This window comes from Archocentrus centrarchus, unplaced genomic scaffold, assembly GCF_007364275.1.
Source record: "Archocentrus centrarchus isolate MPI-CPG fArcCen1 unplaced genomic scaffold, fArcCen1 scaffold_26_ctg1, whole genome shotgun sequence".
Taxonomy (NCBI): Eukaryota; Metazoa; Chordata; class Actinopteri; order Cichliformes; family Cichlidae; genus Archocentrus; species Archocentrus centrarchus.
This window is the reverse complement of record NW_022060256.1, coordinates 7450235-7464126: the sequence shown is the minus strand read 5'-3', so window position 1 is coordinate 7464126 and position 13892 is coordinate 7450235. Positions and strand designations below refer to the sequence as shown.

At 40.5% G+C, this 13892-nt stretch overlaps 1 protein-coding gene across 4 annotated transcripts in view; it reads right to left on the bottom strand.

Annotated features, from left to right (window-relative positions):
* Nucleotides 1-675: 675 nt before the first annotated feature.
* LOC115775994 (far upstream element-binding protein 3-like) overlaps nucleotides 676-13892 on the bottom strand; it is a 32418-nt gene continuing 19201 nt past the window's right edge. For all 4 annotated transcript variants that reach the window (XM_030723559.1, XM_030723561.1, XM_030723562.1 and 1 more), the window contains exons 13-19: nucleotides 3814-3974; nucleotides 3603-3673; nucleotides 2683-2768; nucleotides 2179-2247; nucleotides 1936-2007; nucleotides 1509-1609; nucleotides 676-1422 (exon numbers count right to left, since the gene is read on the bottom strand). In XM_030723559.1, coding sequence (XP_030579419.1) covers nucleotides 1414-1422; nucleotides 1509-1609; nucleotides 1936-2007; nucleotides 2179-2247; nucleotides 2683-2768; nucleotides 3603-3673; nucleotides 3814-3974 — 569 coding nt within the window. In that variant the 3' untranslated portion in view covers nucleotides 676-1413. The remainder of the gene's footprint in view (nucleotides 1423-1508; nucleotides 1610-1935; nucleotides 2008-2178; nucleotides 2248-2682; nucleotides 2769-3602; nucleotides 3674-3813; nucleotides 3975-13892) is intronic.

Below are 13892 nucleotides of genomic sequence, written 5' to 3'. Positions count from 1 at the left end.
ACTTTAACCCTAACATCATAGAAGCTTAGGAACTAAAAGACCTAGGGAACAAAGTTGGGAACATATGACCCCGGGAACAAAGGAACCTGAGAACAACATTAGGAGTAAAAGACCAGGCCTGGGGGGACAAATTTGGGAACAACTTTGGGAATGCGTGACCTTAAAAATAAATGATCTTGAGAACTTAGTAGCCCAGGAACAACTTTGGGAACATGGTTATGTACACCTATTACCAAATACACCACTCAGTTACCACATTCACTCTACTAGCTAGCCTGTATAAAATGTGTGTATAAAAAAAAAAAAAAAAAAAAAATACCCCACAGCAGCTAATGTAGCGCTCAGACAGCTTTTCCATTAACTTACATTCAGCTAACAGGCTAACGAAGCACAGCTAACAGAAACATTCGCACAGCTGAGGTAACGCACACTTTTGTTTAGCCAACAGATAATCACTAACAGAATCAATAACTTCATTGATCAGCTCCTGAAATTTCCTCTACGAACAAATCAGAAAATAGAAATGCATACCTACGTTACAACAACAATAAAGTTTCACTCTAAGAAAATAGTCACTTCCCCCCCTTTTGGTAATAAAAGTGGAGGTGGGAAAACGTGGCGTCGACTGGAGGTTAAATCGTGTAAGAACACAAAGTGTTTGACCACAGAGAGATCTGGCTTTAGACAACGCAATATTAATCGCTATTTATTCATCATTACATCATAAAAACCTAAAGAAATCACTATAAGGATACAGGAGTAAGAACTATCATCAAACCAAAAGAAAACAATAACGCGTCATTGCACCTCCAAGATGGCGACTAAACAGGTAAAATTAGAAGAAACAGACCCAGTGAGCACGGATTTAGTACAAAAACAATCTGACGGTAAAACTTTACATTTCCATCCGACGCCATTAAAATATTTTTATGCCAAAATAATAATAAAAAAAAAAAAAAACTGAGTCAACTCACACAATCTGACGCATGCTTTAAAACATTATCATAAACAAAATAATATCTGATTTTCATACTCAAGACTGCTAAGCCTTATACCGTTTTCTTATCAGAAAATAAAACTAGACAAAATATAGATTATACTGGATTTTGTTTGTTCAAAGCCACACAGATACATCTTGAAACTCAAGTCTGATAAAAAATAAAAACGAAGAAAAACCAGGTCTACACCGCGGAGAGACCGGAGGCTAGTCCAAAAAAATCTGCCTGACAAAATATCGACTTTGTAAGGTTAAAAAAAAAAAAAAAAACAGAAAGAAAAGAGTTCATGATTTTTCAGTTAATCCTTAGTTTTTCTCTACAAAAAGAAGGAGGAAGCGGCAGAGCGTTGCTAGGAAACCCCGATTCGGATGCCATCGATGACCATCCGAGGCCTTCGCTGGTGAGGGAGGAGCCTCTAGTGATCCTGAGGAGACAGGAAGTGACATCACTGTTTAGATTATTGGACCAGTGGCAGGTGTGGAGTGCTGTGAAGCAGAAGCCTTGTGTTACCTGTATCTGTGTGGGATTCCACAGGTAGGGCTGCTGCTGTCTGTAGTATTCTGCTAATGCTGCAGTGTATTCTGGCACTGAACTCTGCTGAGACGACTGACCTACACACACACACACACACACACACACACACACACACACCATTTCAAAACTTCTAAAGGCCACCTCTTCATCTCAAACAGTACATATATGAAAAGTTTCATGTGGATATCTCATGAACTTAATGTACAAGCGCTCAAAAATGCTAAAAAAGTAAGAATTAAATTTGGACGGCTGTGTGCTTGTAGGGCCTGAAACTCACTACAAAAGTAAAATCTGGTATGCCTTCATTAAATATATTAAAATTATTATAGAAATTAATCAGCTGACACTGAGGAATTTTTTTTTCTTTAAATAAAATGTTCAATGACCAACAAACAGATCTTACTCTGTTTCTTGTAGTAGTCCTCCCAGGCCTTACTGTAGTCCGTCATCAAGCTCTGAGGCTGGTTCTGCTGACCTACACACACACACACACACACACACACACACACACACACACACACACACACACACACACACACACACACACAGATTTCAGAACTCAGGTACATAAACACCACAGTTTCATATTTGAAAGGTCTTTCTATTACAGGTGTGTGTGTGTGTGTGTGTGTGCGTGCGCACTTGCCTAGCTTCTTATAGTACTGCTCCCATGCTTTAGAGTAGTCCATCTGTCCTGTCTGAGCCATACTGTGACCTACACACACACACACACACACACACACACACACACACACACATACACACACACACACACACACAGAGTCTTACCTGCTGGACTCAACAACTGCAGTGTGTGTTTATGGTCTGCATATGTCTAACAGTTAATGTGTTTGGACAAATTTTTGTGCAGTATGTAAAACAAACTATAGCCTAAAAATTCAGACCCTCCCGACTCTGGCTGTCTCAAACAGCCCATGGACTCGTTACTATATGAATTTTACAGTAAAACCCACAGGAAGTGACGTTTATGCTCAGAGTGCCTCGACGTTTGTCTGAAGTCCTTAAACTCTTATTTTTAGAAGGTTTGAAGAATTAACTTTAGTAAGTTGTTTTTAGATGCCATAGCATGAACAGCGTCATGTATAAGAGCAACTGTGTGTGTGTGTGTGTGTGTGTGTGTGTGTGTTACCTGGGTCTTGCTGTCCTGGGTTCTGCCAGCTGGTCTGGTAGGTGTTTCCCCAAACACCAGTGAGGAAGGTCTGTCCGCTACCACAGCTGCACAAAAACATGTGTTTAGCGCCACAGCTTGGCGAGTTACAGTCTTTCAGACAGAAATAGAAACACCGCAGCCACAGCTCATTCACTCTGACCTGTGCATTCATCATCATGAGGATTACACCAACACTAACATTGGCATCTCACCAATCACACTTCATCTCAGCCTCACACCAAAACACCATGAGGCCGTTTGGTATGAGGCTGCAAGCAATTAATGATCACAGCATTTATTTAAGGACAGTTTACACCAACTTCAAAGCAGACTAAATGAGTTCATACTAACGAACCTGGGAGGCCCCATGGCACCCCAGCCCCACCTTAAACACACATGAAAGAGGAGATACTGCTACCCCTCTTACAGACACATTTAACTAAGCTGCTGGGGTCATACTGAACATGTTGCAGGTGGAATCATTGTCTCCATGTTTAAGCATGTGTATGTGGAGGTTTGATAAAGGACACTGACTTTTTATCCACGAATTTTCATTGTGTTCACAGGAAAATGAGACGTAGTTGTAGCTCCAGATGAACGTGATCATTCACTTTGTGTTCGAGTATCAAAACAGCTGATTTTAATCCTCTGATGAAGCTATGGCTGCTGCTTGTCACGCATTAAAACTAGCTTGTTTTAAAATCAATTGCTCCTTGTTTAGTTAACGAATCATCGTCATCGGAGCGTGGAGACTGCTCTGAAGGTGCTGTGGTGCAGCAGACACGCTCCTAAAACTGTCCAACTCTCCTGAAAGGCGCTGATTACTGAACTATCTGACCTTATGAATATGATGTACGATGGCAGTGTGAGCTAAAATCTGAGGACTGTTGGAGTCTTACTTCTGGTGTGCAGCAGGACCCTGGGTGAAGGGACTGAAGCCGAAACCTCCGTTACTCATAATACCCGAACCCTGCGGAAGGAGACAGAGCAGCAGGTCATCAGACTTTCAAACAACCCGTTTATTCCTGGATCTGTTTGTGTGAACTCAGATGTATCCCTTCACAGTTTGAGTTAGGAGTTTATCTACAGAGGTGTGCTTGTTTGGTGTACCCCGATCTTGTCGTCTATGAGCTGGCGAGCCAGGTCCATCTGCTGGGCGGTGCCTCTGATGGTGAAGACCCGGGTGTTGGGGTCGGTGGAGGGGGGAGGATTCCTCTGCAGCTCCACGTGAGCTCCAGACTGCTGGTTAATACTCTTAATGGTTTCTCCACCTGCACATACACAGCAGGTATCATTTAGGCTGCTCCCGTTAAATGAACCGCTTTCTGGACCCATTTAAGACATTTTCGAGCTGGTACCAACAGCCCAGCTGACACTCTGCAATAAGCTTTTTCGCCTGCTCTTAATGAGAACAGTTAGAAGGACTACAAAGAAGCTAAGAAAGAGTAAAAAGAAGCAGGTAAAGTTCATACTGTTTCACCTTTACTAAATGCTGCAGAATAACTCAGGTTAACTTGGATTTGTTGCTCTCCCGTTGTTAAAGCCTACGTTACTTTCTCTTCATGATGGACGTCACAAAAATAAACTTCCTGCCATTTCTCTGCTGTTCATCATGTATGTTCAGAACCAGGATCTGCTAGGTCAGGGGTGTCAAACATGTGGCCCAAACTGGCCCGCTGGGTGGCTTTGGAAAATGGATTGCTGGGTTTTTGTTAGTTTTACAGACTTCTTTTTTTTTTTAAACATATCTTGATTAGTTTTATGCCATTAATAACACTTCCCAAGCACTCCAATATTGAAGAACTGGCAGTTAAAAAACAAAACAAAACAAAAAAAACCACGCATCAAAACAATACAATACAAACATCCATCCATTCATCCATTTTCCTCCGCTTACCCGGGGTGGCATCCTGAGCAGTGGAGCACAGACCTCCCTCTCCACCAGCCTTCTCCTCCAGTTTACCCCTGATTCAGATTTCAGCTGCTACGACGTAACCTACATAAAGTAGCTGATGTTGTTGCTGGTGTTTATACCTGTGCAAGTGCATTGCGTGTGTTAATTACCTTTCGGTCATGTCCCGGTGTTTTACACGCGGTGTCGGCCGAAAGAAACATAAAATGCTGGGACTTTTTTCCCTCCTGGGTTCTAATCTTTGCTGTGGCCAGATTTTTTTAAGGCGCAAACACATTTGTCCTGCTAGTTTTTCGCTTCTTTGGACAAACTTGGAGGAAGTAGCAGGAAATGCAGGGAAGGAAGGGTGTTTCTCAGGAGATGTGCTTGAGGTTACATTATGGCATTTTCCTATAGTGATGTAAGGGCTGCAGCTCCATCTGGGGGCAGATGGCTGCCTAACACTTAGGACAAACATTTACCAGCACTGGGTTAATTAAAACCTTAATTAGGCTAACCGACTAGCACGTCTGATACCAACCGGTAACAACAGCGACGATTAGTCATCTAGTCGAGTAATCGCGCACATCCCTAGTTGTAAGTATTTGAAAAAGTGTTTCTGTGGCACATCAAACTTAGCCCTCAACTCCTCAAATGACAGATTCTGATCCTTATATACATGTTGCAGTGTTGTTATACCCCTCTCAAACCATGCTTTAAACCCCAAGTCTTGCTGAAGTGTTCATTACCCCAGATTGGTGAGAAAGAAGACAGCACAGGGGTATCGCCCAAACATGTATAAAATTCATGCCACAATAACAGTATTCTTTACAAAAGGGTTAACTATATTTTGCTTTAACTTCTCAACAGGTGTAGAGTATAAGAAACTGCTCAGGACCAGGCCTTTAGAGGACAACTTTTCAATCTCTACCCAGGGCAAGTACTATTTAGAAAACCAGAAATTTGTGGCTCTCACCTGGGCAGCCCAATAATACAACTCTAAGATGGGAAGCTGCAACCCTCCTCTATCATAAGGTAGATATAAAGTGAGAGTCTGAGCCTTGGCTTTCTCTTCTTCCAAATAAAATTTGGAAGAAGCTTCCTGATTTTAGGGAAAACTGAATTTGGGGAAGCTAATGGAATTGATTGGGAAAAAAATATAAAAACTTGGGTAATTCATCTAATTCATCTTTATTATGTTTATTCTGCCCACTATAGAAAGAGGAAGAGTCGTCCAACTTGCAATATCCTCTGACACTTTCGCTAGCAGGGGTTTATTGTTGATTGTACTAAGATTGGAAACCTTTGGGGTTATTCTTATACTCAAATAATTGAATCCTTCTGTAGCATTCACAGATGGGTTGCTGGCTTATGTCTGTCATCTTCATTCAGAAACATTAAGGATAATTTGTCTTTATTCACTTTGAAACCAGAGAAAGTACTAAACTGACCAATCAGGTTTAGGAGAGATGAGACAAGAAAATTTTGGTATTATCTGCATACATTGCTATATGATGATCCAGGTCGCCCAATCTGATACCACAAATTGAGGGGTGTGACCTAACTGCAATTGCCAAAGGTTCCATAGCTATTACAAAGAGTAAAGGCGAAAGCAGAGAACCTTGCCTTTTATCTCATAGGAGCTCAAACCACTGTATTCATTCTATTTGTAGATACCTTCGCAGAAGAATCCACAAAAAAATGTCAACCTAATTAAAGAAATAGTTGCCAAATCCAAAGCGCTTAAGCACCTCAAGAACATACGCCCATTCAACACAGTCAAATGCCATCTCTGCATCCAGTGACAAAATGGCAGTGTCAGGGAACCCTTTTCCTGCTTCTAAATTCAGATAAAACTGAAGTTTTTGTGCTCGGCCCCACAAATCTTAGAAACATGGTGTCGAACCAGATACTTACTCTGGATGGCATTACCTTGGCCTCCAGTAACACTGTGAGAAATCTTGCAGTCATTTTTGACCAGGATATGTCCCTCAATGCACATATTAAACAAATATGTGGGACTGCTTTTTTCGCATTTGCGCAATATTTCTAAAATTAGAAACATCCTGTCTCAGAGTGATGCTGAAAAGCTAATTCATGCATTTATTCCTTCTAGGCTGGACTATTGTAATTCATTATTATCAGGCTGTCCTAAAAAGCTCCCTGAAAAGCTTTCAGCTGATCCAAAATGCTGCAGCTAGAGTACTGACAGGGACTAGAAAGAGAGAGCAGATTTCTCCCATATTGGCTTCTCTTCATTGGCTCCCTGTTAAATCTAGAATTGAATTTAAAATCCTTCTCAAATACAAGGTCTTGAATAATCAGGCCCCATCTTATCTTAAAGACCTCATAGTACCATATCACCCCAATAGAGCACTTTGCTCTCAGACTGCTGGCTTACTTGTGGTTCCTAGGATACTTAAGAGTAGAATGGGAGGCAGAGCCTTCAGCTTTCAGGCCCCTCTTTTGTGGAACCAGCTCCCAGCTTGGATTCAGGAGACAGACACCCTCTCTATTTTTAAGATTAGGCTTAAAACTTTCCTTTATGATAAAGCTTATAGTTAAGGCTGGATCAGGTGACCCTGAGCCATCCTTTAGTTATGCTGCTACAGACCTAGGCTGCTGGGGGGTTCCCATAATGCACCGTTTCTTTTTATTCACCTCTTTTTACTTTGTTTATACTTCACTCTGTATTTAATCATTAGTTATTATTAATCTCTGGCTTTCTTCCACAGCATATCTTTTGTCCTGTCCCCCACCCCCACCCCCAACCAGTCGCAGCAGATGACTGCCCCTCCCTGAGTCTGTTTCTGCTAGAGGATTCTTCCTCTTAAAAAGGGAGTTTTTCCTTCCCGCTGTCGCCAAATGCTTGCTCATAGGGGGTCGTTTTGATCGTTGGGTTTTCTCTGTATTACTGTAGGGTCTTTACCTACAATACAAAGCACCTTGAGGCGACTGTTTGTTGTGACTTGGCCCTAAGCAAATAAAATTGAATTGAATTGAATTCACACGTGAATTATATTAAGAACTCTTCTAATGCTATGAAAGCCCTGGTGACGTTGGACAAATCCATTTTGGTCAGAATGTATAATAGCTGGTAAAATCCTCTTTAGTCTTATAGCCAACACTTTAGCTAAGACTTTTGTGTCCGAATTCAGGAGTGATATGGGTCTATAAGAGCCACTTTCAGTTGGTGATTTACCTGGTTTTAAAATAAGAGTGATCAGGGCTCTTTGTAGTGAGCTAGGAAAGCGACCTGTTTGAAACAAATACACAAATAGATCTAACAATGGACCAATTCATTTTTCGTTAAACAATTTGTATAAAACTATTGAAAGCCTGTCAGGACCAGGTGCTTTACCCCCATTCATACTAGCAATGGCTTTGCAAATATCATCTGGATCTAATTTTTTATCTAGTTCAATTTTTGCATTTTCTGAAATATAGGGAATATCCAGTTTGTCCAGAAAACCTTTTTGTTTTACCAGATCCAATAGACAGTCTACAGGGTTTTGTAGTATGAGACAAAAGTGTTATTAATTTCCTCTGGATCTGTGGTTAAATCTCCCTGCTCATTTCTAATAGTATTTATAGCTCTGTCAGAATCCAGTTTCTCAAGTAAGTTACATGGTTTTTCACCCTGGTCATAAAAAGTTTGGTTCAGTCTTATTATACTGTCTTCAGTTTTTGATAAAGACAGCTCCTCATATTCTGCCTTAAGGGCCCGCAGTTCTTGTTTTGTTGGTAAAGAGTGATCAAATATACTCATTCTTTCTAATTCTCTAATTTGGGACTCCAACTCATTCATTCTTTATTTGAATTTGTTATATTTAAAACTAGTGAAACTAATCATTTGCCCTCTAATGTATGCTTTAAATGCCTCACATTTGATGGCTGCAGAAGTCTGATTTGTATTTAAAGAGAAATAAACCTCAATGTTGCTCCCCTATAAATTTTATAAAATTTGGATTGTGAAACCACTTAGAGTGCAGGTGCCAACTAGAACAGCTTTTGTTTGGTTGTGAGTCAATGTAATTGGAGCATGATCCGACAGAACAATACTAACATACATGCAATTAGTTATATTTAGTAGGTATTAATTGATGAAGAATAACAGGAATATTCCTTTTTACATGGATTCTGCATTCTCCAAGGTTCACAGGATTTTAGGTCTTTTATATACACTGTTGTAATTTCTTTCTAGTTTGCGAATGGGAATGTCTGATCCCGACGAGCGATCAAGCTTTGGATCTAAAGTGCAGTTAAAGTCACCTGCCATTACTGTTTTACCTGGGAATGCAGCTACCAGCAGAAACAGATTTTCAAAAAAATGATTGATTGTCATCATTAGGGCCATATACATTAACCAAATTGATGTTCTCTCAAAAGAGTTCCTTGAACCACTAATCATAATGAATCATAAACAGTATTATTAACTTGGATAGGCACAGAAATATGAATCAACACCATAACCCCCCTAGAGTAAGATGAGAAACAAGATGCCAGGACATTACCAGGCTATCTTCGTCACACTTTCAATTAGTAAGTGTGTCTCCTGAATGAAAATGATTCAAGGATATAAGCTGTTTAAGCCTATTAACAACCTGTATTAGTTTAGCCAGTTTAATCATCCCCTTTACATTCCAAAAGGTAAATTTCAAATTTTTATTACAACCGATCTAAAATGTATAATAAAATGGGTTGTACAGCATTTTATCTGTTGCTAGAAGTGAATAAACCTGTTTTCTATTCCTAGATCTTGCATTGAAGGTGTACCAACTGAAACCATTATAGTGTGAGGAATACAACAAAGCACACACCAAAAAACAGAACCTGCTTTAAATGAATCCCCTGAGCTGTCAACCAGACCAGGACAGCCCGAGCAGACATCAGGGAATAAGGCCATGTCAGGAAGAAGGAGAAAAAACAAAACAAAACAAAAAAAAAAGCCAGATCTCAACATCACCTGAAGCTTTACCCAGAAATTAATATAATTACTAGAGGATGATCAATGTCTAGAAGCTTCTTTTAGTTGCTCGGTGTATCAACAGCACGTTGTAAATTTTGGACAAAGGTTTCAGCATCTGCTTGGGATTCAAACTCACATTTGCCCATGTACTGTCACATGAAGTTTGGCCGGATAGATTATTCCATGGCAAATATTAAGTGATCTCAGGTGTTGCTTTACCCCGTCAAAGCGGCTCCTCCGCAGATGAAGCTCCGTCGATAAGTCTGGGAAAAACATCACCTCCTGTCCGCCGCACAATACGTTGCCTTTAGCCCTGGCTGCTTGTATAACACAGACTTGATCTTGGAAGTTTAAAGATTTGATGATGATGACTCTTGATGAGGTGGGCCTGTTGGACAGTGAGTGGCCAGGTAGCCTATGCACTCTCTCAATGATTAGGGATATTGAAAAAGTTTCAGGTCCCAGCGCCATAAGAAGCCACTTCTCCAGGAATGCAATCAGATCTTTTTCCCCACATTTTCAGGTACATTAACCAGTTGCAGGTTCGAATGACGAGAGTGGTTTTCAAGCTTGTCCATTTTGTTAGTAAGAATAGCCATTTGTTTAGACAGTGCATCGGTCTTGCATTTCTCCAAGTTAATTGTGTCCTCAATATTGGTAGCTGCTTGAACCATACGGCCTGAAAAGTCTCTCACATCTCTCTTAACATCCTGAATTGCTTTCAAGACCCCATCGATCTTAGTGGGAAAGTCATTTCTGATCACATCAAGTATCTGAATAACGTCCATATTACGACTCTTTTCAGCATCCATGTCATCCGGCTGAGATATTGGAGTAGCATTACCTGAACAGCTAGATGGGCTATTAGCATGCATGTTGTCATCGTTGTTCTCGGATGGAGAGTAGTCATATCTGGCCTTGTTCTTCACCTTTTTGGTGCCATAGTAACTTTAGCGAGTCAAACAAAGTTGCCACCACTGTTTGAAATGCCTACCCATGTTGATAAAGGATGTTGTACAGGAATTTAATCACCTATTGCCACGAGCTCACACAAGATACATGTGGTTAGTTCCACGCCGTAACGAGGCCCCCGTTTTACAGACTTCTTACCAACAAAGAAGTCACCCACAGATAAACCAGTTATTCCCACAGTGCAGGTTGTGACCTTCTGCTGGGCCAGGAATGTACTACAGGTGGGCAGGTTGCTTAAAATTAAAGACATTTTGTAATTCAGATGATTAGGATTCAATATTTACATTTTAAAAAGTACTTAAAAGTCTTAGATTTCATACTGAGTTGTGACATTCCTAAGTTTGGGAATGGCTGGGATAAACCAGTAAGGGACAGAAAATTTCCTGTTTCTTCAGTATTTATCTATTTTTTTACAGCAGGGACACAGTAAAAAACAGGACTCTCTAAGAGAAAATTTCTGCTTTTCATAGCAGGACAAAGTCCTGAGCTGCCAGTGCTCCTTCTGTCATTTTTTAAACACTGCTGCTAAGTTTCCTTGATTTCCAGCAGCAGCATTTCTCTGTAATGTGGAAAAACAGACGTGCTTCTAAAACTGCTTATTTTTCCGAAGACGTCTCAGGTGTTCAGCACCATGAGTGGTCTATGAAATGTACTTTAATGTATTAATCTTACTGGCCATGATTTTATCTAATTTTTAAAGACCATCTTTGCAAATTTAAAGTGGTTTCTTTCCTATTTCAGCTTCTTTAATGAACTGAAGGGACCCTGAAGGGTTATTACAGTTACAGTCTGGTCCCGGCACAGAGAGGTCAGGGTTAGAGGGGTTAATAAAGTGAACAGCAGCAGCAGCAGGGTGAAGAGGGGAAACATTAACCAGCTGGCAGAGACAGGGAGTTGCTGGACATGATGAAATGTGTTGACTCAGAGCTGCTCGGTTCAACCCAACCTGCTGCTGTTAGTCTGAAACTCCTATCCCAAATGACCCCAACAAGAAGAGTCTAACACTAAATGTAATCCAGATGATTACTTAGCAAAATCAGGGTTTAAATGCACTCTGCACTGATCTGCATGTGTGCTCTGGTGATGCACACAGCACCAGTGTAATGTGGTTTTATGGGATGTAGCTTTAATTTCATTTAAAACTTACAGGGAGTTGGTCAGTCTTACACGTCTTTAGTTAGTCCAGTTTAACCTTCCTGAGCTTTAAAGGTGACCCATTCTGTTCATTTCCAGTTCTATATTTTCATACAGCGCAGCTCTGCACAATTCACAGTTCAAAATGATCCTTCTTTATCTTATACTTAGCCTTGGTGCAGCCCCGCAGTTCACCCTCTATTTACCTTCCTCCTTTAAGGCAACTTTCTTCTAATTGGCTGCATTCACAAACAGAAGTTTTGAAGAGCAGGTAGGCGTAGTTATGACATCACAGAAATTCAAGAGTATGAAAAGTGTGATAAACAGTATTTAGGGCGGTCTGCAGCCTGAACTTTTGGCTTACATTTCTCAGTGAGGTAAGATATCCACAGGTTTCTGGAAGAGCACACGTAGGCTGCCATGACAGATTGCTACTTCCGCTGTACGATTTTATACTTCCGGTTACCCAAAGTCAGAGCCAGAGTTAATGACAAAATTCGGTTACTTTGTGCTGTAACAGGCGGCTTTATTAGTTGGAACATGAGCTCGGATTCAACTTGTGCTGTTGTCGGTTGACACTAAATTAGTCTGTACATTTTTTCAAATTATTTTATTCTGTAAATTTGTTCTTTTCCCCCAAAATTATACTACCCAGTTGCACATCCTATTACCGTATTTTTTCCTTATGTTTTAAGTTTTCCTTTAATGTACAGCCTCTTATTTTTTTTACGTTATTTTATTTATAGTGTCACACTACAGTACACAGCCTACACAAAGCTTAAACAATGCCTGCCTTCTTGTAAACACGTAGCAGTTAGCAAGATGACAGCTGCGTGTCTCCTCGATCACAGCCTTCGGCCAGTCCAGTGTTTCTGTTTCAGTGATCTGAACACTCTGATATCCAGATCAGTGATTTACCTTCCACAGAATAGCTGCAGCATCACTACATGATTGCCCTAATCCGCGATACAGGAACAGCTGACTGTCTCCTCCGCTCCACTTTCCTTTAGCATGACCCATGTTAAGCGCTTATCTTGGCCAACGCTCTGGCGCGGCTCTACAGCTGCTTTAAGGAAAACAACGTTGCCTTGTTTGTTCAGCATTACTTTATTGATTTTATTGCTTTGAAGGTAATCTGGTGCTCTTATAATTACGTGATTCCCCGCCATCAACATCTTCGGAAAAAACAAGGTAACAGATAATGTCGATGTAGCTGACTTTGGGCCATAATTTCATGTCATTTACACAAGTGACAGGTGAGGCTCTGTTACCTCGCTGCTTTTTAAAACATCCTTGCAATGTCTCCACCTCCGATGTGGTACCATTTAGGCCAGGTAAAAGAAACTGCAGTGTCAAAATGATTAAATGAACGGCAAGTGTGTAAACAACAGCGCAAACGGAAATAAACTACCGGCTTCCGCTATAAATTATGGGTAATGGCGCAAAGTCAGGAATACTGTGGATTTGAATGCTGGTCAGCTGGTTGCAGTGTAAGATCATAAGCCACGCTCCTCCATGTTAGATCAGTTAGATTGTAGCTGATGCTACAAAAACAAGTCATGCAGACCAGTGATTATAGCTTTTATTTACCCAGAGTGGGTTTAGTTCTGGTTTGAAACATTTTTACTTTTGATTATTAAAAAAAAAAAAAAAAAAAACCCTCTCTCTTTTACATATAATTCAGATTATAATTCAGAGGTTCATGGCACGAGGCAGATTTCAGAGGTTCAGAGCAGCTATTCCAATACAAACATAACTTTGTGAAGACTCAGTAAACCTAAGGACACTTCCTCTGCTGTTTACAGATTTGCAAAACTAAAATGCTTAATCACACCTAGTTTTACTTCACTACAGTAACCCTGTTGCAGACCTTAAGGACATGGTTCATCTTCTTGATAGTATCACTTATCAAACCATTAAATGAGCTATAGAGGGTGACACAGTCATAGCTGCAGTGTTAGTTTTAACTAACACAATATTCTGATCTAGCCTTTATTTTGTTTTTCACACATACATGCATGTGTAAAATCAGTACAGCATGGTTTCTCCTGAAGCTGCTCGTTCTTGATGTGTTACTGCATGCGATCCAGATGTTCACTTGCTAGTACTGTGCGTCGGCCAGATTTGTTTACTGACTGCTTTGATGCTGTCTTGGGCCAGGTGTCTCTCAGAATCTTTTACCTGAACAAGTGAAGACTTATACTGTATTTTTACTTCAGTGAC